The following is a 27484-nucleotide window of genomic DNA, read 5'->3' on the forward strand; positions in this document are numbered from 1 at the left end:
GATTTTACTATCCCACACACAACATGGCAACCCTGACTTCCGAGTAAGTCAAACTCCTCAGCCAATCACAGAGCCCCAAACATCAGACAGGAGGCGTTGCCCTGTGAGATACAGCTGACGTCTTTCGGTTTGTAGCACAGGGTGTCCCGAAAAGGGTGGATAGTATGTTTATTAAAGAAAACATAAGCAGATTGAATGAAATAAACTCACCAGATTTAGTCTTTATGAGGAACAATTTAAGTGTAACACCACATTTGACACTATAGTGCTATTACAAATGCCCCAAAAGTGCTTTAGTACACGAAACACCGCCTCAACGTGTAGCGCAGTTGTATAAAACAAACGTTCTCCACCGGTGATCAGTAACTTTGGCTTTGACCAATCAGCGACGGTTATTGATGGAAGTGTCACACTCCCGCCAATTCGGATTTGGGAGCGCGAGGCAAAGCAGCGGGGTAAAGGGAGTATGGTGGGAGACGCGGAAAGAGTATGTGAAATAAATTAGTAATAAATGTCGTTTAAATAGCAGCGTAATAGTTGGTTCGCTGTCGGGGGGTATTCTCGGGTGTTTACTCAAACCTGTGCCCTTGTTTTTACGGGTTAATATATCGTAAACCTGAGGGAGAACCGGCTTTAGTTACTGGGATGTTGGCGGCGGATAACCTCTCCATGGACGGTCATTTATCAGCGTCGACACCCCGGAGAAGAGGTGAGTTAATGCCATTTACCTCTTCTATTAACTTGCCCAGATGTCTATTATTATTATAAAATGGCCGCAGTGTAGTTACGACTATATATATTGTCTGTGGTTTCGACTACACAAAAGGATGACAAAGATAAATGTCAACGTTTGCAACGTTTTCCAAGCGTTACCAGTTAGTTAGTGTCATGGTTACCAACCGTTACCAGTTAGTTAGTGTCATGGTTACCAGCCGTTAGCTAACTGTTAATTTGAAAATCTGCTCAGATCTCTCCAAACATGGAAGCTAGCACTGTGAGCTAACATGCTGCTAATGTTATCATGTAACTTTAAAACGTCAAATGAGACACTATAACTGTTAGGTTTAAGTAAGTTAGGTCTGAAACTACCAGTCACAAAACTGTAATCTTAGTTTGTTAAACAGGGTTTGAAATTAGCACCAGCTAAATGCTGGTAAAATATGCAAGCAGCTCATTGAAGCTAGCACTGTAACTTGCTGCTAATGTTATCATGTAACTTTATAACGTCACATTAGACACTATAACTGTTATGTTTAAGTAAGTTAGGCCTTCAAATTACCAGTGTTTTCACAAGATTGTTAACAGGGTTTTTTAAATTAGCACCAGTTGCCAGCCAAAATGTTGGTAAAATATGCAAGCAGCTCATTGAAGCTAGCACTGCAAGCTAACTTGCTGCTCATGTAACTTTAACCTTAAAATTAGACACTATAACTGTTATGTTTAAGTAAGTTAGGACCTCAAACTACCAGTGTTTTCACAAGACTGTAACCGTATCTTATTAACAGGGTTTTAAATTAGCACCAGCCACCAGCCAAATGATGGTAAAAATGTGCAAGTGGCTGCTAAATTTGCTTGACCCACCAGCCAAAAAAAACCCCAATATTAGTCTATTGATTGGCTGGTAAAAATGTGTAATCCACCAGCCACTGTAAGATAACTTGCTGCTAATGTTATCATGTAACTTTAACGTCAAATGAGACTCTATAACTGTTATGTTTTAAGTAAGTTAGGCCTCAAACTACCAGTGTCGACCATATATTGTCTATGGTTTCGACTACACAAAAGGATAACAAAGATAAATGTCTGTTGCTTAAGTTTAGTGTTAGTTAACATTGAAGCTAGCACTGTGAGCTAACTTGCTGCTAATGTTATCATGTAACTTTATAATGTCAAATGAGACACTATAACTGTTATGTTTAAGTAAGTTAGGCCTCAACCTACCAGTGTTTTCACAAGATTGTTAACAGGGTTTTGAAATTAACACCAGTTACCAGCTAAATGCTGGTAAAATATGCAAGCAGCTGCAATATTTGCCTAACTCACCAGCCCACAAACAACCCAATAGTCTATTGATTGGCTGGTAAACATGTCTAATCCACCAGCCACTGTAAGATAACTTGCTGCTAATGTTATCATGTAACTTTATAACGTCAAATGAGACACTATAACGTTATGTTTAAGTAAGTTAGGCCTCAAACTACCAGTGTCGGCCAATATATTGTCTATGGTTTCGACTACACAAAAGGATGACAAAGATAAATGTCTGTTGCTTAAGTTTAGTTAACATTGAAGCTAGCACTGTAAGCTAACTTGCTTCTCATGTAACTTTAACGTCAAATGAGACACTATAACTGTTATGTTTGAGTAAGTTAGGCCTCAAACTACCAGTCACAGGACTGTAACCGTAGCTTGTTAACAGGGTTTTAAATTAGCACCAGTTACCAGCCAAATGCTGGTAAAATAGGCAAGCAGCTACTAGATTTGCTTCACTCACCAGCCCCCCAAAAAACAATAGTCTATTGATTGACTGGTCAAATTTGTCAGCCACCAGCCACAGTAGGAGGTAGACAAAAAAATTATTTCCAACCCTGCTTGTTAACCTAAACTTGCTCTGTTACTAAGTCATTGCCCAAGGTGCCTCCTAGTTTTGTTACATTAGCACACAAGCTAGCCACGTTAGCATCTGTGAATTGGTTAGCGCCCCATATGAAAGCTGTTTTCATAGGTGAAACTCCAGAGCTGCTTTGTTGTCTTCGCTCCTTCACACAAGTTTCTTGTCGCTATAATAACTTCTCGTAAATGCATAACTAGTGTGAAGTTTTCAGTATTGTGGTCGGTCATGCATCCTCTGCCTGACAGCCAGAGACAGAGCCTGCTCTGCGGACTGGACTGGGCCTGCAGCACGGACTAATAAAAAAACCGGTTGGCGGGAGGAGCAAACCAAACACAACCATTACACTCATTGTAACACTGCAACGTTAGCACACCGACGTTGTAAACCAATGTGACATTTAATGCAACACTTTTAAAAAGAATACTTTCGGGGCGTTTGTGCTATTCTATAGACTTTCATAGTAATACAGTGTGATTTAGAGGCACTGGCATGTAGTTATTACTGTAGTGAACTAATGTTACGTTGCTGTAAGTGGAGTCTTAATAATAAAATGGCTGAGTGGAGTTGTTAATGCGTTAAATGTGTGATCCGGGCATAGGTTATTGTTATTTTAAAGATAGTTAATCAAATAGGTTTTATACTGAAGGCTTTATTTTAAGTGATTGCCATTTTAAGTCATCATTGTGTTTTAATCTGCTACAAAAACTGTTATCAGTTCTGAAAACTTTGATGGATTTGCTGTGAATAATATAACAACCAGGTTCTTATTCCAATCATGTTTAAAAAATTTAAGTGTAAAGTATTATTTTCTGATGTGCCCATGTTTTTGTTCTTTTCAGGCATGGATTGTAAGTCAAGTAAAAATGCCAACAAGAAATTTATCCAAGGTAAATATGGACTTGCATTTATGTAATTAAATACAATGTTTAATGTTTGACACTATTTGAATATTACCAATGAGAATAAGATGCCATTGATGATGATCTAGCATGGTGGGTTGATCATTTTAATACTATCCATGTCTTACCATACCTTGCATTTACATTGCTTATTAATGATTAGGGATATCAGGCCGATACTGACTCCAATAGCTAGATCGGGTATGGGTGAAAATTGGGCCGATCTATTCAATTCACTTCTATGATTATATACTATATACATTATATACTGTTATTTTAGTTAGTTTTGACATTTTGCATTAAAAAGGTTTACAACTGAATTATAATTCCTGATAATTTTTAAGATTTTTTACCAAGTTGCTGATGCACGATTCGACTCGGTATCGGCTGATACCCAAAGCCCAGGTATCGCTATTGGGACGGAAAGTCGGATCGGTGCATCCCTAGACACTATTTAGATATTACCTATGAGAATAAGACATTATCAGATGCCATGATGATAATCTAGCATGGAGGGTTGATCATTTTAATACTATATACCTTGCATTTACATTGCCAATTAATGATTGCTGCACCTTTTATGTATTGCTTCTTTTCTCCTGATAATCCCCTGCTTTTGCATATTTTTTTAAGTCCCAAATAATCCTGTTTGGCATTATAATTAGGGATGCACCGATCCGACTTTTTCCGTCCCAATAGTGATACCTGGGCTTTGACTATCAGCCAATACCGAGTGCCAATCCAATACCAGTGTTTAATTAATAAGCTGTATGCCTCACTGCGGAAGAGTATTAAAATGATTAGCACATGCTCAAATTATGGATATATCTACCCTACAAATACACATAAGAGCTTAACAAGTTAAAATTCAACCATATGGTTACAGTTGCCCTGTACAGCAATGAAGCCTACACTTTTTTAACCTTAAATCTGTGTTGTCACTAACATTACTTTGTATGTAGTAGTCTATCCAATTAACATGTTCATTAACTTTTACAAATATTTATTTAACTTGTTTAATTTTTGTTGCTCTCAGACTGTATTTTGATGAATAACTTTGCAACACAACAGCCATTATTGTGACACTGTTTTTTTTTTGTTTTGTTTTTTTAAATTCTGCCTGCAGCTCGTCTCCCATTCAAGCGCATGAACCCTGAACCTAAAGAGAACCAGCCGCCTAAACGCCCTTGTGCACATGCCTGCCCCAAACCAGACGTCTCAGACAGGGAGAATGAGAATGAGCCCTCTGAACCCCCTGTACACAGTGGACCACCTTTGGTTAATGGTCGCGGGCCCCTTGATGGCTTCCTGAGCCGTAGGCGCCCTAAAGATGAGAACATGGTTATAGATCTGACCGAGGACAAAACGTCATCTCCCGTAAAGAGCCTTGCTTCACCGGCCCCCGCCTCACCCTGCCTCCCGGCAAAAGACAAGCATCAGGGCAAAGACAAAACTGCATCTTCTGGGAAATCCAGCAACGCTGATCACACTCCTAAAACACACACTTTAGACTGCACAGTAGCTAGCGAAGATGAGGAAGAAGAGATGGAGGAGGAAGAAGAAGAAGAAGAAGAAGAAGAAGAAGATGATGGTAATCAGACAGCATCTATTTCGCAGCTTGACACAACGCAGGATTCTGAAAGTGAGCCAGAGGAGCAGGATGAGTCAGGAAACGTTTCCAGTTTAGGAAACAGGTCCATGCTGTCACCTTCATCAGTCAGCTCCACATCTGAGAGCTCACCAGAGAAATCCAAGACTGATGACCCCACACCCACTAGTACACCTACAGTATGTACATCTCCCATTTCTTGCTTTTTATTTAATCCCACTTGGGGCTGTGTAGTATTAACTGATGCAATATCACACAGTATACATTTTTCAGTATTCCTAAGAGTTCATTTATAATATATCTGCATACATCACACAAAAATAAATGGTTCATCACAAAGTATAGCATGTGGTGAAAGCAGTTTTTCAAACAATGAGCTGTTAATGGTTTAGTAATTAGAGATTTTGAGAATTTGTAACATGTTAACTTAATAATTTCTTCATATTTACTCATAAAAAACAACAATTGATCATAATTAATTATGTTGAATGTTTTTCCACTGCACTTATCACATTACATATTTGACACTCAATACAGCCAATGTGTGTTAATTGAGACAAATACCTCTATTAATAATGTGACAGCCTTTTGAGGAGGCCTATAAGTGCTTTCAGATATATTGTAGATATTTACACACAAGTAGGGCTGCAACAAATGATTATTTTCAATGTCGAATAATCTGTTGATTATTTCCTCAATTAATCGATTAGTTTGGTCTATAAAATGTCAGAAAATGGTGAAAAAAAGATTCAGTTTACTGTCGCAGAGGAGTAAAGAAATCAGAAAATATTCACATTTAAGAAGCTGGAATCAGAATTTTAACTTTTTTTTTTCTTTAAAGATGAATCAAACCAATAAATCGATTATCAAAATAGTTTGCGATTAATTTAATAGTTGCACTACACTCAAGAATATTTGTGAAACACCCACAGTATGAAGGTCGAAGTTGAAAATATAGTCCAATATTTGTAATTTGTCAGCTATAAAGCGCACAAATAAAACCTTGACTAGGCTTGATGACATTGTGTTAAACACATTTGACAAGATTGTAATTTTTTGGTTTTTATTTTTTCCCTATCCTAATAGGAGCCAAAGACCACCCCCAAGACACCATCAGATCAGAAAATCCTCAAAAGACGCTCATTGAAGGTGGGACTTTAGACCGCAAATTACTTTGAATTCTGTTTCATATATCTTAGTCATCTTTTTAATAACAAACACAACCTGATTTGTTATGTGTCATAATTTTCACCCACTTTGTCTCATTTATTAAAACTTTTATTTAAGTAAAAGAGAAAAGCTGACTACATTTTTGCAATTGTAGGGTGAACAAGAGAAGCTTCGTCTGCGAGAGGAGAAAGAACGCCAGAAGGAAGAGGCTAAAGCCGAGAAGGAGAAAAAGAAAGAAGAGGCTCGCAGGCTAAAGGATGAGCAAGAAAAGGAGAAACGGGAGAAACGGGACAAAAAAGAGAAACAAAAACAAGACAAAAAAGAGAAGGAGGAGAAGGAAAAGGCGGAAAAGGCAGACAAGTTAAAAGCAAAAGAGGAGCTACGGAAATCAAAGCTAGAGTGAGTAATGCAAGGTCCCCGTCACTCTTAAATCAAGGCTCATCCATTTGGCACGTTTTCAGTTTCATAAATCCCTGTTGGTTGATTTTTGTATACTAAATGTTTTGTTTTGAATTTGTTTTTAGGGCAAAGCTTGAAGAGAAACGGAAGAAAGAAGAGGAGAAGCAAATGAAGGAAGAAGAGAAACGGTTGAAAGAAGAAAAGGATGTAAGTTGATGTGTTTGTTTGAGCTAGGTAGAAGCTACGACATTACCGAATAGTCTGTTAACCAATGTGTTATCTGTTTACAGCGCCTCAAAGCTGAGAAAGCAGAAATTACACGTTTTCTGCAGAAACCCAAGATCCAACAGGCTCCAAAGGTTCGTAGATATCACATTTTATAATTCAGCTGGGTTTATCCCTCGATAAACTGTTTGTTTTTAGTTCATAATCGTCATTAGCTTAGTGTTTGATTGAGTTTTAACACATGCTCTGATCCCCTGTACACTCCCCTTAACTAAGATAGACAACTGAATGAATAAATACAAATAATATAACTGCATCTTTGCCATTTCAGTCACTTGCAGCTGCTTGTGGGAAGTTTGCTCCATTTGAGATAAAGAAGCACATGGCTCTGGCACCACTATGCCGGGTTCAGTGTGAGGACTCTGTTCTGGAGGAACTGGATCGTTGTTTGTTGAATCCTGCTGATAACTTGAATGGACTGAAAGACTGGATCGGGCCAAAACCTCGCAGCTCAGGACCCACCAAGCCCAGACAGACAGACTCACTCTGGTAAGACTGGCAATAGTGATTATCCTAATTTATGTACACTGTTTTCTCCATGGTTGTCCCATATCCAGTGAGCTTTGTATTTACTTCCGAAATGAGATTTGTGCTTTATTTTTGTGCCTCCGCACCAGCGACAGTCGTGGGTGGAGGCATTATGTTTTCTGGTTGTCCGTACGACCGTCCGTCCCATTCTCGTGAACGCGATATCTCAGGAACGCTTGGAGGGAATTTCTTCAACTCTGGCAGAGAAGTCCACCTGGACTCAAGCATGAACGATTATAATTTGGTGGTCAAAGGTCACTGTGACCTCACAAAACATGTTTTTGGTCACAACTCAAGAATTCATAAGCTAATAACAATTTCACACAAATGTATAACAGGATAAAATGATGAATGATGACATTTTGGACAGACTTTGATGTAAATTGCAACTTGGCTGGCTGGTGGAGGCACACAACCGTGAGGTGCTAATTCTAGTTTTGTTTGTACTCTACTGGTAAAAAAATGATACATGGTGGTATTATAATGACTAGGAAAATACAGAAATAAGCTAAATGAAATTACCATTGAAATGATCAGTTAAAAGATGGGCAGAAATTTATGGATGCACGATCAAATTTCTTTTCTCCCCCCACCCCGAAATTTAACCCTAATGCATCTTGAGGGACATTTTTGGCTTTTTAATTTTTCGATCATTTTGGCTATGTTAATGCATGTGGCATACATTTTGGCAATGGCATTTTTCTCTCTCTCGAATGTTGGCTAGCCAAAATACACTCAGACCCTTGAGGACAAAAATGTCCCCATTGAAACCCATTAAAACCACAATTTTTGATCCCACAGCCAGTACAGCATCATGCTATTATATCAGCCTGGCTTCATAATTGTAGTTTTTACTATTTTCCACCAGATTGAGCCATTTTTTAAAGACCATAACCATGCTTCAATTCTTAACAAAAATGGAGACTATTGTACACCATACAGCTTAGGTAAAGTTTGATTAATATAGATTACGTTTTTTTAAATTGTACGTAAGTAAAGGCAAATTGATTTGTATAACACCTTTCAACAACCAGGCAATTCAAAATGCTTCATATAAGACACAAAGGCAGTGCAATTATGCACTTGCTGTCTTCTGTGTATACTGTGTGGAAAGAGCTTCACTGAACCAATCTGCTAAACATCGAATATTCTCCATCGTGTTTATATCTAACATCATTTTCTCAGCCGTTCTAATTTATCAAGTGTCGCTAATCCTTTAATAAAAATGTCCATGCAGGAAAAAGCTCAACAACAACTGCGCTTTCCAAACCAATTATGAATTTTCAGTGATTCTATTTGTTACCTACATATATTTTACCAAATAAGCCAGATTTTGGCATTTTTTGTGCAGTTTATTCAAAGCTCAACTCGCTCAAAAAGGTTTATGGATGTGGAATTCCTGCTATATTCACTTTTGTACACCATGGTTGACGCCTTACTTTAGCAATCTCGGCCAGAACAAACAAAGCTGTTTTTTATTTAAGTTATTCGATGTTTTTTGTAACTTCAGATACTTCGTGCAGTACATCATGTGTGACTACGTTATAGATTTTGAAAAACAAATTCAACTAAATTTTCCTGTAGCTGCATGGTTAAACATTCTTTCTCTCCATCTTCCTCCTACTGTTTTCTCAGCGAGTGTATAACAACAGAAGGGCCTAAACCAGACGATGTGCCAGATCGTAAACGATATGGATCCATGAAGCTGCTGCAGTTCCACGCGAACTACCGTCCAGCGTACTGGGGCACCTGGAGTAAGAAGAGTTCACACATCTCCCCTCGCTGCCCTCTCAGACAAGACAAGGTAAAACTATTTTACTCGTCACCCCACAATTATGAGATCCCAACTGTACTAAGCATAACTTACTTTTTTTTTTTTAAATGTTGGATGAAATGGATTATAGCTTTCATTTAATATTTTGACTTTATCTAAGAATTGTAGCTGTGAGACTAATCTCTGTTTTCTGTCACCACAGGATTTGTTAGACTATGAGGTGGTTAGTGATGAAGAATGGGAAGAAGAGGAACCAGGAGAATCCCTGTCACACAGTGAAGGGGTGAGTTTCATTGGAGGGTGAAAAAAGATGCACATTCCAACATTTTCTCTATTTATGTAGTATCTACATCATTGTCCAGTATTATAGTTTAATACTAATAGTTTAGTACCTCTACGTACCCTGGCATCTACAAATGGTGTGTAGTTAGCACTATTGCCAACTAAAACATACATTTTTAGATTTCCAACGCCTCGGGCAGCCACTGTTTCTCTCAATACACCACATTGAGGGCCTTGAAACTAGCAGAGCAGCTGCGAGCAGCGACCATTTTATGGAATAACCACTAGGCAAACATGGTCATTTTTTAACAGGACAAGTGAGAATTTGGTTGGTCCATTGAAAAGTGCTATTTGGAAAAACAAAAAAACAAAAAAAGATTTTTTAAAACGGTCTCCACTTGCATCTGCATGTTACATAAATGTAACTTGGACAACAAAAAACATAAAGGCAATTAAAACATTCTTTAAAATAAATAAATAAAAAGTATACATAAAAGTACAAGTTTTGAGATTGAAATGGTACCTTAAAGTACTTTTACTTCATGTATAGCTGACCTTTGTTAGTTAATCTGTATCACACCAAGTAGTCAAATTAAATTATCTGAATAATTAAAGCAAACCATCAAAGTCCACATGAACTGGAAAAATAAATTTTTCCAGTTTTAATCCGGTCTGTGTCACTGCAGTACATGCAGTGAACGGTAAAAGACCGCCAGATGATGTGACGCGACCAGCGGACTTTTGCCGGCGGGGCGCTCCAGGCGCCGTACATCTGCATGTACTGCCCATACTGCAGTACCCTAAAGCCAGTTAAAAACAGCAAAGTTTCCCTTTTAATCTTTCCCTGGTCCTCATTCTGATCTAACAACAGGTGAGGGAGAGGGTGTGTTTGTGGAGCCAACAGTCCTCTGCTCTGTAGCTTGCTATTGTGCTAAACAGACACTTTTTAGCGATTTGATATAAATCCTTCTTGTGACTGTACGCCATTTAAATTTTCCATTTCTCTCTGAGATACGTCACCGTGCAGAAGTTAAAGACGCTCTAATTTGTGTTTCACAGGAACTTTAAGCATTGTTGGAATGTCTTTTCTGAATGAAACGGCATGGAAGGAAATAGGCTTTTATGAGTTTTCTGAACTCTTGTGCAACAAAGCGCACACCGTTATCATATTTATCTTGTATCTTCACAACAAGGAAAGTAGTATGAACAAGGAGATGATTTTACATTTTTAAAAGACTTTGAACTGCTGATCATTTTCAGGAAGATGAGGAGGAAGGAGGTGATGATGACAGTGATGATGATGGCTTCTTTGTTCCTCATGGCTACCTCTCAGAAGATGAGGGGGCTCCAGAAGAAGAGGTATGAACGGAGATGCAATGTTGGTTCAATAAATCTGAATTTGCCTCTCCTTAATCTGACAAACCGGAAGTACTTTTGGACAAGTTTCTGCTTCCTGTTTGCACCACTATTAACACACATGTAACCTCCCAGGAGGGCGGTGACCTGGAGAAGCAGAAACTCCGTCAGAAAGTGAAAGCAAAGGAATGGGATGAGTTGATGTCCACCAAGAAGAAGATGAAGGTGCTGGACCCGGTGGTGAGGGGCTGCGTCTGGGAGGGAGAAGGACCTGGTCTGCAGCTCTTACAGCCTTATGCTGTGTGTCTGGTCGAACCTTTACCCAAGGCCAACACCAGCCCCAGTCCAGAGGCGTCTTTACAGAAGCGTCAGAGAGAAGCTCAATGTAAGTGTGACGTGACTCACTTCGATTAAAGTTGGAGAACTGCCTTTCTTTAGGTGATGATCCATTAGGGACCTGATGAACTGAGCAGTTGAGCTGTGAGTTATCAGATGGGGGACCCTGGGACAAAATCAAACGGGTTCGTGGTCTAATTTGTGTCAACTTAGGGGTCCTTGGCGTGGCAAAGTTTGGTAACCACTGATTTAAAGTTTGTAACAAAATTACTTTAAAATGTTTCTTATTTATTATCTAAAAACATCTCTAATGCTCTTTTCTCCCTCAGTACTCGGTCAGCTGCTGCCTCTGCTGCACGGCAATCTCAACAGCAGCAAAGTGATCATCACTGAGTTTCAGGAGTTTTGTCGTCAGCAGACCTCCTCTTCCTCCTCCTCCTCCTCCTCATCACCTCCTGAACTGTCCAGCCCTCAGAGCCCAGCAGAAAACATCCCCACCAGGTGAAACAACAATATTTGGTGATAACAAGCTCTGTGTAAACTTATCAATATCTTGCTAATAATAATAATCATAATTTAGGCTGAAGCTCAGCAGGTCGTCCTTTAACCAAAAGGTCGGCGGTTCGATCCCCAGTTCCTACTGTCCACACGTTGAAGTCTCCTTGAGCAAGGCACTGAACCCCAAGTTGCTCCCCGGGCTCTTTACAGCTGTCCACTGCTCCTACAATGCTTAGGATGGGTTAAATTTAAATAAAGAGGTCAAATTTCACGTGTATATATGTATGTATGTATGTATGTATGTATGTATGTATGTATGTATGTATATGATGATTGTAATTAGGTTTACATTAAGTTGTACTGACTCAAACAAATTTACCTCCTAAAATGTCATGAAACCCAATTAAACACTAATTTTACCACCGCATCAAATTCAGTTCTCAAATTTAACACTTAAAAAGTTTCTTTTAAATATTCATCCGTTACTTTTCCAAATCCACATGAACCACTCTTCACTTCTGTATAAATTAGATCCACCGCGAGGCATTTATTTAAAAAGAAAATAATTGGCTTCAACAAGTCGCTGTACATCTTATTGAGAAATAAATATTAGTTCTTTATGTCAGTTATAATTACCTTTTTTTTCCCCTCCCTCCTTCATCAGAATACAGGTGAAACGCCTCATCAAGAGCAATGCTGTTTATGAGAAGCGCTCAACCTACAGACGCTGCTGCTGGTATGTGCACACAGAGGTCCTGACCCGTTGTGGGCAGGAGGCTCTTCCTGTGCCCTGCCACTGGACCTACCTCACCTCAGGAGCTCGAGAAGACTCCCGCGAAGAACCCCAGGCAGCCACAGGCTCTCAGGGAAACTCTCCCACTACGCCACAGACCTCCTCCACCACGTCTTCATCCTCCAACAAGAGGAAGAGCACGGGCAGCATGTCAATCACCAAGTTCATGAAGAGATGTACTGACCCCGAGCAGGTAGAGAAACACACACAAACACATTTTTAAATTACCATGCAGACTTCACTGCAACATTTAAGTTTTTTTGCGCACTTAATTTAGTAGCACTTTTTGGTATTGTTTTTTTTAAAGATTATCTCATGGAAATACACTTTTAACATACTGATTGTAGCCTATTATTGTCTGAAATAGTCTTAAATCTCTGTATTTGCCAGACTGAAGCAACGGAGGCAGACGGTTTTCAAGCTGACACTGAGGAAGACGACGAGGAAGACTGTGTCATCATCTCCACACAGAATGGTGAGTTACACAGGTGGAATAAAAAAACTGTGATTGTCAACTTTTAAAGGTACAATTTCTAACACCGCATAACAAACAGCCACTAGATGTCGCACTCTCCCTTCTCCATTCCATTGCATTCACTTCATAATAGGGCTGGGCGATATGACCTAAATGTTTATCACGGTATTACAAAATTAAAAGGGATACTTATTGGCTCCAGATAAGATAAGAATAAAATAAGGTATAGGCCTACATGTGTTTTGGGAGTAGCCTGCCCCATAATGTAAATGTAATTTGATTCATTCAGAGTTAATAGTAACAGCCATGCTGTTATTTTGAGTTGTGAGTGAACTGTAGCTGATTGCTGAGCAACCTGGATCTCAGCAATAAAGAATATTTGGGGGAAAAAATTGTTTTTTCACCACAGCCAAACTGGGCATTACATTACATTTAAAAGAATTTACATCTTTGAGGAAACCGAAAGCTGACATAACCTTTTACATCTTAATCCACATGAAGAAAGAGTTAGAAAATATCCGGCGTAGAGTCACGCCGTTGGACCGGTGCTGTACAGAAGAGATAAGATAAGATATACTTTTATTGTCCCCGTGGGGAAATTTTTCCTGGACTCCGTCCAACTGCAGTTACAAAAACTATATTAAAACAGCATCAACAACAATAATAAACAATTCCACATCAGACAGGGAAACAGTTTCACAGAACCAGATGTTTCAACACATACACAGTCCACGTACATAATGGCACATACTATCACACACACACACACACTGTCACACACACCATGGCAGGTATTGCACCTAGGTAGTGCACTGCACCGTCTACCGTCTCGCCCATATTGCCCAGACAATAGTCAAATATTACACAGATGCAACATATTGCACTGTCCCAATTTAACATATTAAACTCTCCAACTATATTGCACTGTCCTTATGATAGCTTTATGTTACGAGTTGTTGAGAAGTTTAATAGACATCGGCAAGAATGAATGTTTGTAACGGTTCAATCTGCACCGTGGGACTCTATATCTCCTGCCAGAAGGTAAAAGTTGGTACTCCTGGTGTAAGATGTGAGTTGGGTCTGCATGGACCGTGTGTGACGCCTATTTTTCCCGCGTGATGCGTGCAGTTCTCAGCCAAAAATAGACCGTGAAAATGATCTGTTGAGGGCTGGCAGCTCCGCAACAGCAATGCTGTACGTGTGGACGCCACACACACGTACGAGGCGAAGCAGGTCAGCGGCTGCTCACCGGGCTGTTAACATGGGCGCCACCATGAAAGGCAAAATGTTCTGCAAAGAAACAGAACGGCGGTAGCCTGTACGTAACCATAGACAGCCTGTGTGGGTGTGACGCAGGCCTAGTATTGGGTGCTAACTCTTGATAGTATCCAGTTTTAAATGAGTGCGTATGTTTTTTTAAATTATCTAAATGAAACCTCATTAAATATTCCTCTCTAGGCCCGACCTCCTCCAGCGAGGGAGACTGTCTGATGGAAATCACGCCCTCGGACACAGCTGCTCTCCCCGTGGCCAGCGCTGCTCCGACACTCGCCACCGCCTGAGGACGGGAGAGGCTGGCTCCTCTAAACCAAGCTACCCCGTTTCCCTCGTAAACTTCTCCTTCCTGGCTCTGAACTCTACTGTGTCCAAGACAGAATCAAAGTCTTCCAGCAAGGTGAAGCACCACACTCTGGTACAGGCAACTCACAGCGGGTGGCTTCTGCTCAGTATTATAAGTCTCTTATTTTAAATGAGTCAGGAGTCACCTTGCCTGTAAAATGTGCATAAAATCAGGACTGTCTGACTTGATTATTGGGGGCACTTTTGTCCAATGTTCATTAACTATGTGTCTGATCTTTGCATTGAAGTATGTTTCAGTCAGGCATGTTTGGCGTGGGCCTCTTTAAAGTCTCTCTGGCGCTGCTTTAGCTACAGCAGATTGGGTTGAGCAGAGGGAGGAAGAGCAGAACGGAAAATGCCCAATGTTCATGAGAAGAAGCATCAAGAACAGCATTATTTACAGTTCTTGAAATGTTTGAATTCATGACGTTATTGGATATCTTCTAGTCTAAATGTGTGTGTATATATATAGTTTACCGAAATAAGAGTTGGGGGGAAATGAGAGGCTGAAAGTCCATCTGTACATTTCCCTTCGATTTCAATGGGTGCATTTATTCTGCAATTTCTAACTCTGACAACTCACTGGAGTAGTTGCTAGATCTGTACTTGTACAGTTAGGTCCAGTGTCACAGTGTTTTATAAATATGTATTTTCTGTATTTTTTTCAAGAATACTTGAACAGGATAAATTCATTAAACATGAATAAAAGTACTGCACTTTTATATTCCATTCATTCCTGGACACTTCTTCGTGACGCTAATATATTTCTTATCAGGAACCGGACTGTTTTAGGTTGAGACTTGGATGTTTAAAAATATAGGAGACGCTGCAGTGCCTAAGGCGGCTCAACAGAAGCTGCTTTTACACCGCCTGTTCAGTGCAAAGATGTTGTGCTGTTATTCCGCCTCGCCGTTCTGTAGAAAAGGTACGAACACGGAATGGGGGAGTTGTTGTTACATCGTTAAACAACACTTGTTGCACCAAATTCTGCTACCCGTTTCCTAAATGGGAAGTTACGGTATTATTGTCACTGTAAAAAAAATTTAACATTACTTTATTACATACTTTTTTTAAAAGCAGCTGTTCTCCATTTGTGCTCTCTTCAAAGCCACCAGACTCCATTGACAAAAACAGTAACTTTTGTCTTGCAGAGCACGGGAGTTGCTGGTCTACCGCTGGCTCGATCAGTTAGTTAGTTTGTGTTATTGTGTACCCTTTAAAACACCAAAGTCTCGCAATAACACAAACAAACAAAGTGTACGCCATATTGAGAATATTTTCACCGCTTTACCTTGCTGTCAGACGGCCCTTTCCGACGGGGATATATATTCTAAATATATGTGTTAGTGGTTGTACGGTAGCTTCCCTTTAGATACAGGTTGAAGTCAAACACAGACTTTCCTCATAATAATTCTGTTTATTAAACAAAAGTGAGGATGCAATGCAAGCGATCTTGGTTACAGGCAGGTTATTAAAAAGCAACAGAATACAACTCAGACCATCTGGACAGATCACAACTGCTCACTAGTTATTTTAATAAGGTTACAATTCTGATTAAACATTTACACCCTTCCATTGAATAACCTGTGTGGCTGGTAACTGGTGGACAAGACGGCAGCAGAGGAGTGCAGAAATGTTGCTTTATGGCCTCATAAATAATCTGGGATTATCAATCAAATGTTACACTTGACAACAAATTATAACCCCGCGGTTATGATGTGTTGTGTTTTCGGTGTGCAACTAATAATTAGTACAGGTTTAAAGAGGTGACAATTAATTCTACTTTAAAAAAAAAAAAAAATGTAGGGACATTTAAGATCTATTTCTGTTTGTGTACAACTCATTTGGGATGTTTTAGACAGAAGCAATGAGAGGTAGGTTGTTATCTTAACCAACCACAAGCAGGAGAAACTATAATCAGCTTTTACAGAATTAACTGGTAGATTCATCTACAGCAAAATCACCACCAAAACAAATGTATTAACCTTCAATGACATGTTTCAGGGGGAAACGGTGGATCTAAAACATTTAACCCTCTGAGTTTTTTAGGGGGTAAAGGGGGTCTTTAGGGGGAGATAGCAGGTCAACAGTAGATGTCACATAGAAGTGGTGTACCTCATCTGAAAGCTGGGAACCTGAAGATTAATTTAGTCTAGTCATAAATCAGAAATAAACATGAATTCATTAGAATAAATTGTGAAAGTGTAAAAGGGTTTAGAACATTAAGATAGAAGTGTGATGGCAATTCCCTTGCTCTATTGTTGCAGCAATTTTTGGGTTGATACCATTTGTAATGCAGATTTGGTGCTAAATTAAATTTTTAAATGGTCTCACTACAATGAAATGGAGACTAACATCATCACACATGAATACAGTTGAGCTCATTGGATCCACAAGAGTCTCAGCTTTACAGTGATACCCAATTTATGGGGGTTAACATGAATTCCCATTGCATTTATTGGACTGGTAGAAGCTATGAATTTGCATTTTCATGTACTCCCACAGTGTTTGAAATATAGACCGTTTTTATCTCAAGGAAATGTGTTTGATACAAACAAATACAAGATTAATTAAACCAACGTTATCAAGACGACACGACTCCATGCTGTCAGTTTTAACAGAAATGTAATTCATGCCTGCCTGCATGCCAAAGCAAGTTGTTTACATGAAGCTTCAGCAGTTACACTATTTATCAGTTGAGTAGTGTGGATAAAGTAATATGTCTGAGTTTTCTCTTTTTACATTTAGGGCACTCTAAGTTTTAAATAATCCTGTAAAGTGCTTAAAACTGGTACAGTACAAGAAAATATTATAGTATTAGAATCACCGTCACATTGTCAGCACGTGGCTAACACTTCTAAAACGTACTACATTGGGGACTTTGTTTTCGGTTTGTTTTTCTTGGCCTTGGCGGAGGTCTGTGCTCTCAGAGTGCCCTTCTAGTCTGTAAATGATGTCTCAGTTTTGGATCCCAATTTAAAGGGTAACTTAAGTATTTGTCAACACCATTTTTCCATGTTTTCGTGTCTAACCGACTAATAGCGACAACAATTTCTGAAACTGGTCCAGTATTGATGGAGAGCGCTGTAGACGGCAGCTGCTCACCGGCTGCAATATGGTGGTTTTGGGGAAAGCTGGCAACGTCATTAACATCCACTAAAAGTGCTTGTTTTCACCATTACAGGCTCTGATTGTTATTATAAGCGTCTGACAACATTATGGAAAGAGTCTCGCTCAAGGAGAAGTCTGAACTCTAGCGAAGACAACGATGGTTTACATCCATGGTGGAAACTGCGAGTATTTGTTGTGTTTGAGTACAGATAGCATAGCTCAGTGTTGGAGTTAGTGTTAGAGTTAGATGATTTCCACAATGTGGACGAGGTCTTTGAATTTGGTGGCGAGCCAGAGTATTACGGATATTCAGATTTCACAACGAGACTTCTCCTTGAGCGGGACTTGGACACAATAACAAACGGACCGGATCAAGAGAAAGGTAACAAAGAGGTTTTATATCGTGGGCAATATGACGATATAGATATATCAAAACAATATAACAATGTCTATTGTATGTATTTTTCTATACTGTTTCTATTGCGATATAATTTTGGCCTATATTTTTTTCCCTCTATTATTTCACTTAAAATTGTTTTGTTAATTTTGCAATAAAGTTCTTAAAATTAGAAAATACTCAGTACTTTTCATTTGTCACGTATTTAATAGAGATGTTCCGATACCATTTTTTCGTTCCTTCCTTTTTTTCTGGGATACCAAATTTTGGGCAGTATCGGACGTATTTCCGATACTGGTATTGGGAACAACTCTAGTATTTAATTCACACCGGAGTATACAAAAATAGGCTTCGTGTATCGCTTTCGAGATATGAAATTACCTCTATCGGGATGGAAGATTTTGGCCGTCTCAGCAAGCCCTACTCTTAAAGGTTCTTTCCATAATGTTGTCAGACATTTATAATAACAATCTGAGCCTGTCAGTGGCAACTTTAACTTTTAATTATCGAAGCAACCAGATAAGTCTGTTTACAACAAGGATTGCAAGGTCACTGCAGAGCAGAGGACAAACAGGCGAGCCAGACTCGTTATCACACCAAATCAGACGTTGACGGACAAAACACTGTTCAAATTCGAGCACCGACAAACAAAACTAATAGCATTTCAAGTCAAAGCCAGTGAGACAGAGAGACTGATACCAAATAATACAAGTCCACAACAGCATCTGACCACATTTACTTCACCGCTCTTTGATTTGCCTCTCTACATGACCTTACGGCCACACTGTTAATCCAACTGTTGTGTAAGCAAGATGGATCGTTTAGGGAGGGAGGGGAGTGTTGACACAGTTAAAACAAGGTCTCTCAACATGCCACATGAAGTACACCTGACTGCTGCCACACGTCTGTTTTACTCCACAGCATGTGTAGTACGCTCAGGATGCAACAAAAACAACACGTGTCCCTTTGCCTTCTCCTCACATCTGTTAGTAGTGCGTCCTTCAGTACAACGTGCTGTTGAGACCGTCAGTAGGGTGACTTTATCCCCACATGGAGAGAGAAGGGTATGCTCAGCAAAACAAGCCGCCTTAGGGTGAAGCTGCCCCTGGTCTATCACTGCTACAGACTTAAGTTAGCATTTAGCATCACTAGTCGTGTGTAAGGGGCAGCTCAACCCCAGTAGTGCCAGAGGGGGGAGATAGCAGGGACAGTCTCAGCTCGGCTCAGCTCAGCTCAGGGTCCGAATGGTTTCCAGCAGCTCTGGTTTGAGGAGGGCGGGGCTCTTTCCACCTGCTGCTGCGATATCCGCCTGCACCGCTGCATCCCAGGAGAATGTGAGCAGAGCTGCAGGGACCTAAAAACACACAGGCACAATTTGATATTAACTTCAGGAAACTGATAATACTGGATTGTATAGGAGGAGACACCGTAGTTTGCATCGGAACAGCAACTCACAATTATTTAAATTATTGATGTTACATTGGTTTAGTAGTCTCATTTTTTAAGACACGTAAAAGCTTCACAATTCACGAGTGTGATATTTATTTTAAATGGTAGAACAAAACGTTAAAATCTCTTCTCTGCATCTAACTAAAAAAAACACTGACTTCCAGACGAGGGAACCGGAAGTGCTAAAATGCTAACTCATTTCTGGGCTTTAGGACTCATTCCTGCAGCGCTCTATTGAGTTTTAATCCAGTTTTAAGCAACATTTTTCTGATACAATTTTTATATCTTGGTCCTTTTTAACTCGGATGAAGTATTTTAGTCATCGGTCATCTGGATCTTAAGTTATCAGAGAAACAAGCTGAGAGAACATTAGCGGTCCTGTGTCCGATGAACACAGAGTTTTGAGGTGAAACTGCTTTATTCAGTGTTTCTACTGGTTTTAATCACCAGGTCCGTTTGTTTTGGAGAGGAGACCTCTAATTAATAAGATAATTCGACTCCTGGTAAAGAAACGCCTAAATGATGAACACTGAAGGAAGTTTGACGGCAATGGTGGTGAAGACAACATCTCCCATGATCCCACGTTACTTCACAACGTCAACCAAACCTAGCTGCAGAAAATTACATATTTTGCGTCCTGTCTGTGGCATCAACCTAATTTGTTCCTACTAAAGACATATTTCTTTAAAAAGAAACTGGCCTCAAATATACACTTTCAGAGACTAAGAGCTGGGCTCTGTAGTTTCTAGCAAACATTGCTCAAACAGGCGCATTGCACAATGCATTTTTTGGGGACTATTTTCACCCAGTGTAATAATGAGGCTCATATATGTTTGGAGAGGAACATGCTATATCACTTGCTAAGAGACTCAAATCATTGTTGGTTTCTGTCTTTTCATTAGATTTGCTTACAGCACCAGCCTTAACATTAAATAATATATGACTACGTGACAAAAACTGTCTAAAATCTAGATGCACTACTTTATGTTTCCACTCACCAAGTTACACTCTGCCAGAGCGACTTCTTCAGACTCTTGTAGTTTCTGACTTCCAGGAGCGATGAGCTCAAAGGGCTGCCAGCCGTCCACCAAGGACTCACGAACAAACGCAAACAGCACAGGCAGCCGGTCCCACGCGTAGAAGGTCCCTGGGGGAGGACACATCATCTTTACTGACTCACTTCTATCACAGGCTTTCAACACAACTCTGTTTGGTTAGGTTGATAAGAGGCTCTCACCTTGTAGCAGGTTTCCATCAGGCAGTCTGATCCGGAGCAGAGTGTAGTTGTATTTCCTTCTCTCCCTCTGCTCCTCTTTCTCCCTCATGACTTTAGTGCGCAGCATGGCGTTCTTCTCCACCAACTCACTCCTGGGAAAAAACACACAAAAGAGACGCAGGTCATTGAGTGCAGGTTCTCTAAACCAGACCACAGTCTCAGTATTTCCGTGGCTAGTAGAGGTGCAGATCACACCTAGGGTGCACATACAACAGGGAAGGACTGAAGGCGTCCATTATCATACATTACTGATGGGTGTGTTTGAGAATGTCATTTTGTTCATCGCACCCACAGGCCAACCTCTACTGCATGCATCTAGAAGATGTCAACATTTCATCCGACGCCTCTGATGATTGGGAAGCTATGTAGCTATAACCACCAGTTTGATGTGCAGACATTTATGTGTTTTTTTGCAGCGGCCTAGTAATGCTTGTGCAAGATTTAATCATGGGTTACATAACTGCATGCTGACAAATAAGAAAATGCAGATGTTAGGAATCAGATAATCTTTACTCAAGCAGCAACCTCCGGGTCTGTAAAGTGAAGCCGATGCTGAAGTGCCTTAAACTGTCATTCTTTCTAACAGCCAGCAGGGGGCGACTCCTCTGGTTGCTAAAAGAAGTCTGATTGTATAGAAGTCTATGAGAAAATGAGCCTACTTCTCACTTGATGTATTACCTCAGTAAACATGAGTTTATGGTCTCAACCGCTAGTTTCAAGTCTTCTTCAATACAGCATGATGTTCATTTAGTAAATTATGGTCCCATTTACAGTCAAATAGACCATAAAGCAGGGGATGCTTTAGGGCGTGGCCACCTTGTGATTGACAGGTCGCTACCACGGCGTTGTCCGTGGTTTTCGTCGTACAACTTTAACCCTTTCACCGTGTGTTTTCAGTTCATGAAAGTTAATTATAACCTTTTTGGTCGCCTGAAAATGTCTTATTCAGAGTTCGGTTGTACTTGGCTCCCTTAATCTGAGTCTGTACCTCTGCTGTTGCTCCTTCTTGAGCTCCTCTGCTGAAAGGTTGTAGAACTCTGGCGGCAGCTCGAAGCGTTGAGCGTTGGGAGACGATCTGAACACTTGAGGCTGTCGGTCCAGCTGAGCTCTGACCGGCTCTCCACTCTGGAGACGATCCCTCCTCTCCTTCATCAACTCCAGGGCATCGGGACTATGCACAAGTAACACCAGGAACTCCTCGTCCTCCTCTGAAAGGCAAGCACAAATCACGATATCTAACAACTGACTGGACGTTAATGAAAAAATTGTGTTTGCCAGGTTGACTTTTTAAATGATCTGTTGACTGTGACAACACCCCGTTGATAAGGAGCTTGTTAGGATTCATTTACCTTGACCCTCTACAGGAAGCATAATGCTTGTGAAGTCCAGAGCCTCCAGGAACTCTCTAGTGCCCTCCACACAACGCACTTTCTCCTGAAATAAATCAAAAGAGGGAGTGATATAAGAAATAAGAATAATAAGATAATAAGAAATGCAAAAAAATAAACCTTCCTCAGGGTTAGGGTTAAAAGCCCGGTAAAGGCCCTGACACACCGGGCAGACTGTCGGCCATCGGACAATTTCGGGCCGTCAGTGAGCGTCTGTGGGCCTAATTTTTGCGGTGTGTCCCGCACCGTCGGCTCTAGTCTGCCCGTGTCAGAAGTTTTTCGGCCGATTCAGCATGTTAACTCAGCGGCGGAGCTCGTCTGTGAGAGAAATCACTCTGATTGGCTGTTCAGCTTAAACGAATCAGTGCACGAGAAGAGAAACGGAAGTGAGGAAAGCAAGACAACGAGTAAAGTCAAGAGGAAAAACACAGAAGGCTCTTCTCATTTTTCATCTTCATCTCATCTGATCGTTCCAACACACGGATATTTTCACAACGACATGGCCATCTGGAATGAAGCTAAGTGGTGAGTGAGAGTGGTGTGAAAATGGTCGGCAAACGTTGCTTTGTTTCATGTACGTATCATAACAACGGCTTGTATATCCGCTGTCCTCGGTCTTCCCGTTTCCCTTTTTGAATGATGAATACAGACTACCGCTGTCTGCTGGTGCGCAGAGTTATTTCCTCTCATGCAGGTGCAAACTGGCCGTCGGCTGTAGCCTCTGCGGTGTGTTCAAGTGTAACTTTTTTGTCAAGACACAGGCGACGTGAGGCGACGCAACAGTCAATCTTCGACGCCATTAGTTCTTTGTCGGTTTGGTGTGTCTGGGCCTTTTTTATGTGTCTTTAAAGGTGCTCTATATACGATATCCACAGTACACAGTAGTGAGGGACCCCAGTTTCAAACTCACCTGATACACCTTGTTGCTGAGTTTAATCTTCCTGTATTTCTCCTCTGTGGGATTCTTACATATATTTTCAATATACCTATTGACAAAACATGAAATAACACAATTGTTTAAAACATAATGTTAATGGAAATGTTCAAGTCTGTGACAACAGTAGAAAACATTGTCAAGTGTCTTACTTGCTTATGATGTCCACAGCAGCCTTCACTTTCTCTCTGTCTTTGTTAAACGTGTGGACCATCATAACAGAGGCCTCGACAGCATCCTCCTCAAACCGCTGACAGTGAAACAAGAGGACATGTTTCGTCAACAATACTCAGTAGAATAATATATTCAGATTATATTATTATGCTGCAAACATGTTCTAATTTGAGTTAAAAAAAAAGTGACAATATCTTCAGACGTACCATTAATATGGCCTCTTTAATGTGCACTTCCCTCTCACTCCTAGTTAAAGTGGCTCCAGTTAGCGGACAGGTGAAATACACACCTGACACTGAGAGACAGGCGAGATCTTTCACCGGCACTTTGGATCCCTGGAAACAATCGTCATTCACTGATGTCGTCAGACTAAACACTGATCACTGTGTAAAGTTAAAGGTGTCATGATTTAACCAAACAGATCGCTGGCACACATACCTCTGCTACATCGGCCTTTTCTTTATCAGCCAGTGCAGCCGCCTCCAGTTCTCTTCTAACTATAACCAAATACCGAAAATCATGCATCAATTATGTGTCTTTACCATGTCAACAGATCATATGCAATAAATCAATTGTTATTCTTTAATCAAACTCTTATATTGCAGTCTATAGAACAAAATTTATCGCACTGATGTATTTTGTTTTTACTTTTTCAGTAATAGGTTTCTACAAAATCGATTTAAGCTTTCCAAAAATGCCTGTTTTTATCATGATTACGTGGTTTTCTAGAGGAGAATTTAGTCGTTTATGTCTGTACAATAGAAGAGCAAAAATATGGAGGACGAAACCTGCCAAAATCAAAAATAAATCAATAAATTAAAAAAATGACTTAATACATAAATAAATAATAAATTATTTAATGTAGCAAAGATATTAAAAATTAATTTAGGCATTAATTCATTGATAAAATGTGACATGTTTTAATTTGCTTCTTTATTTATTTACCTTATGTATTTATTGATTCCGTAATTTATTTACTCTTCAGTTTAATTTTCCTTTTTATTTATTTATGTATTTTCTTAAATATTTTTTTTATAAATTTTTGCATTCATTTTTTATTTATTTTATATGTATTTTTAAATGTGTGTATGTATTTATATTTTTGTAATATAAAGAAGCAAATTAAAACAGAAATATCAATTATCAAAATAGAAATATCAAAATGTCACATTTTATTAATTAATGAATGGATACATTTATTTATAATATTATTTTTGCTACATTTAATGACATTTATTTTATTTATTGAGTCATTTATTTTTTATTTTGGTAGGTTCCGTCCTCTATACACAAAAACATATCAGACAAATAGTATCAGTGATAATAGTACTGAATTGACACTAATATTCATTTCTAAAATTGATATAATCAGATAGCATTAGTCAGCCCATAAATTGGGGTTGATTAGGGCTCCAAAAGCCCGAATCTCTTATGACAACTGCATGTCAGAACATAAAGGAAAGCAACATTTCTCAAAGCATACACATCCCATGTGAGGAGGGGGTGGAATTCAACTCATTTTAAGGATGCTTGTCTCACCCTGGTTCCTGATGGCGTCCTGAGAGGTGTGGACCTTCGGCCGCGGATGCTGTTCGATCCTGGCCAGGGCTGCGGCTCCGGCCCTCTGGGATCCGGCACTGGGAGCATAGCGATGCTGCTTGGCACTGGAGCTGCTCTGCACCACCTCGGGCTTGGAACTACAGTGTTATGAGGACAGGAAAGCAAGGTGAAGAGACCTGCTGTGGCTCCACGTTGGGCCTCAATTCTCCGTTTCCAAATAGACACAAATGTTGCTTTAACACATAAGAAACGTCCAACAAAATCAAGACAATACAGAGATCAGTTTTAGAATCGATTTAAGATTTTCTTACTAGTTTTTAAATAATTGAATAAATAATAATTTCTAGTCCTGCAAAATTATATTTATAATTGTCTATATTTTTTGTTTTATTTGTTTTGTCCATCTTGCTCAGTGAAGCACTTTGGGCTGCAATATTGTATGAAAGCTGCCATATAAATAAAGTTGTAGATACATAATAGATGTAAATCACACTGCCTTTTATTTACTCCTCCAATTCATGTTTTTTTTTTGGGGGGGTTTGGTTTTTATTTGTTGTTTTTTTTACATTTATCCTTTGATATTGCAATAAATTGTTATTAATTGTTTTTTATTTATTTGTTTGTTTGTTTTATTGGCACAACAAACATGAATTATTCTTTATTGTTTTCTTCCATTTACATGCATGTTCTTTTTAAATATCTATATATTGTAATTTGCTTAATGAATTGTATATAGCTTTCACATGCTTACGATGACACACTATCCAAACAGTCAGTGGCACAGCTATTTCTAGTCAGTAAATTAGGAGGCTTAACTATGAGTAAAAGTCACTTTAAATTACTAAAACCATCAGCTAAATAAGATTGTTGAGGGATTATCTGTTAGCTTTCCTGACATTAGAGGAGCTCCTCCCAGTTGAGCTGAGTTATATAATCCAGCTGCTAACAGTCAGCCCATTATAACATACTAACATACAGTAAATCACATAGTTCTAGTTATCTTAATAAGTGATCTAATAATCATTGATGAGCAGCAGCAGCTGTGTTCTAACTCAATGTTTTCAAGATAGCTATGTGGCTATCTTTAGCTATGAAAGGTATTTAGTTTATTTACCTGCCGGCTTCTTCTGTTAGTTTCTTCCCGGGTCCCGCAGTTTTAAACTTCATGTCCTTCTTAATGTCATCGAAAAACTTCTTCATTTTGCGTTAGCTGTCACAGGAATAATCCAAACAGATGAAGTGCAGCTAGAGCTTTAGCTTTAGCTGGGAGGAGACCACAACAAAACGTGTCAGCTGATAGAAATTATTTCCGCCTCCTACTTCTTCTGTTTGGGTTTTATCGGTAGTTGTCAGTGCATTAGATGTTGTTACCGCCACCTGCTGCTGCGGAGTGTGAGTCAGAGATTAAAGCCTATTCATCCTGTTTTTACTTATTTATTTATTTTTAAAAAATTGCTGTGGATGTATTAGGAATGGGTTTTGTTGCTTTATATGAATAAAATTGGGCATTATTTGAAAAGTAAAAAATTAAATAAAAATCACGAAGGTTCACTGCTTTCCAGTGGTCACAATGAGGCACTGCAACACAACTTTAAATCCAATGCAGACATGACACTATACTGAAACTGTACTTAAATACGGAGGACAGAACCTACAAAAATCAATAATAAATTAATAAATAAATCAATAAATCAATGACTCGATACATGAATAAATATGTCATCAAATGACGCAAAAATAATATTAAAAATAAATGTAGCCAAAATCAATTGACATAAATTGGTTTTTCTGCTTTAGTTGACTTCTTTATTTATTATCTTTGTATTAATTCCCTTATTTGTTTACTTTTCTGTTTAATTTTCCCTTTTATCTATTTATGTCTTTATTTTTTAAATGCATTTATGTATTTTTGCATTTATGTCTTAATTTATTCATTTATTTTTGCACTTATTTTTTTATCTATTTTTAAATGCATGTATCTATTCATGTATTTTTTGCATTTATTTGTTTATGCACGATTTTCCCTTTGCATTACACCCCTTATTTATTTCCCCAAACTTATTTATTTCTATATTCTTTTCTTTACACATTTCTTTTTTACATTTCTTTTATGCTTTTCTGCCTCATTATGCAAGTGAGGGGGCTGTTACTCAACGTTTGTTATGGTGTCAGAGTGCATAGATGGATGCCAGCTAGCCGCTTCATTCCCGGCCCCGTACAGTGGGTCGTCAGCCTGCTGCTGCAGGTCAACCACCTGAAGTTGAAGTGTTTCGCAGACCCATCGTTAAACTCCTCCCCAAGGTTTAGCTTGTTCAGAGTGGGAACCAATACAAATTTATTTATTCATATATTTTTGATTTTGGCAGGTGCCGTCCTTCATATTTAAAAGCCTACAGTTTTTGAGTAAATGTACTTAGTTACTTTCCATGTCTTTATTGACATTTAGCTTCTCAGAAAAGCAGATTTCCAAATCTTTACAGAATTTCCCGGTATGTGGACGTACATGAGTTCTTTCTAAAAAGAGGATTCATTAAATTTACGTTAAGAAAAAATGTCA

At 39.2% G+C, this 27484-nt stretch overlaps 2 protein-coding genes across 2 annotated transcripts; one reads left to right on the top strand and one right to left on the bottom strand.

Annotated features, from left to right (window-relative positions):
- The first annotated feature begins 398 nt into the window (after positions 1-398).
- On the top strand, positions 399-15349 carry chaf1a (chromatin assembly factor 1, subunit A (p150)). The gene is made up of 16 exons (XM_074635868.1): positions 399-709; positions 3454-3501; positions 4640-5301; positions 6209-6271; positions 6447-6691; positions 6817-6898; positions 6982-7050; positions 7248-7465; positions 9140-9308; positions 9481-9561; positions 10821-10919; positions 11052-11301; positions 11582-11753; positions 12415-12736; positions 12934-13018; positions 14477-15349. The coding sequence occupies exons 1-16, from the start codon at positions 646-648 to the stop codon at positions 14578-14580; spliced, it is 2733 nt and encodes a 910-aa protein (XP_074491969.1). The 5' UTR covers positions 399-645; the 3' UTR covers positions 14581-15349.
- Positions 15350-16035: 686 nt separating this feature from the next.
- Positions 16036-26300, bottom strand: ubxn6 (UBX domain protein 6). The gene is made up of 11 exons (XM_074635884.1): positions 26042-26300; positions 24907-25064; positions 23806-23864; positions 23574-23702; positions 23346-23443; positions 23170-23245; positions 22221-22305; positions 21860-22079; positions 20833-20963; positions 20594-20742; positions 16036-19500 (listed from the first exon to the last, which is right to left on the bottom strand). The coding sequence occupies exons 1-11, from the start codon at positions 26125-26127 to the stop codon at positions 19375-19377; spliced, it is 1317 nt and encodes a 438-aa protein (XP_074491985.1). The 5' UTR covers positions 26128-26300; the 3' UTR covers positions 16036-19374.
- Between the last annotated feature and the right edge of the window lie 1184 nt (positions 26301-27484).

This window comes from Sebastes fasciatus, chromosome 5 (assembly GCF_043250625.1).
Source record: "Sebastes fasciatus isolate fSebFas1 chromosome 5, fSebFas1.pri, whole genome shotgun sequence".
In the NCBI taxonomy this organism is placed as follows: Eukaryota; Metazoa; Chordata; class Actinopteri; order Perciformes; family Sebastidae; genus Sebastes; species Sebastes fasciatus.

Excerpts from the sequence above, each read along its gene's own strand:
- ubxn6 (XM_074635884.1), bottom strand. The coding sequence starts at position 26,127 with ATGAAGAAGTTTTTCGATGACATTAAGAAGGACATGAAGTTTAAAACT. Across the intron at positions 25,065-26,041 it reads CTAACAGAAGAAGCCGGCAG|TTCCAAGCCCGAGGTGGTGC; the intron begins GTAAATAAACTA and ends ATAACACTGTAG. Across the intron at positions 20,964-21,859 it reads AAGAAGGAGCAACAGCAGAG|GAGTGAGTTGGTGGAGAAGA; the intron begins GTACAGACTCAG and ends GTTTTTTCCCAG.
- chaf1a (XM_074635868.1), top strand. The coding sequence starts at position 646 with ATGTTGGCGGCGGATAACCTCTCCATGGACGGTCATTTATCAGCGTCG. Across the intron at positions 5,302-6,208 it reads CACCCACTAGTACACCTACA|GAGCCAAAGACCACCCCCAA; the intron begins GTATGTACATCT and ends CTATCCTAATAG. Across the intron at positions 6,899-6,981 it reads GGTTGAAAGAAGAAAAGGAT|CGCCTCAAAGCTGAGAAAGC; the intron begins GTAAGTTGATGT and ends ATCTGTTTACAG.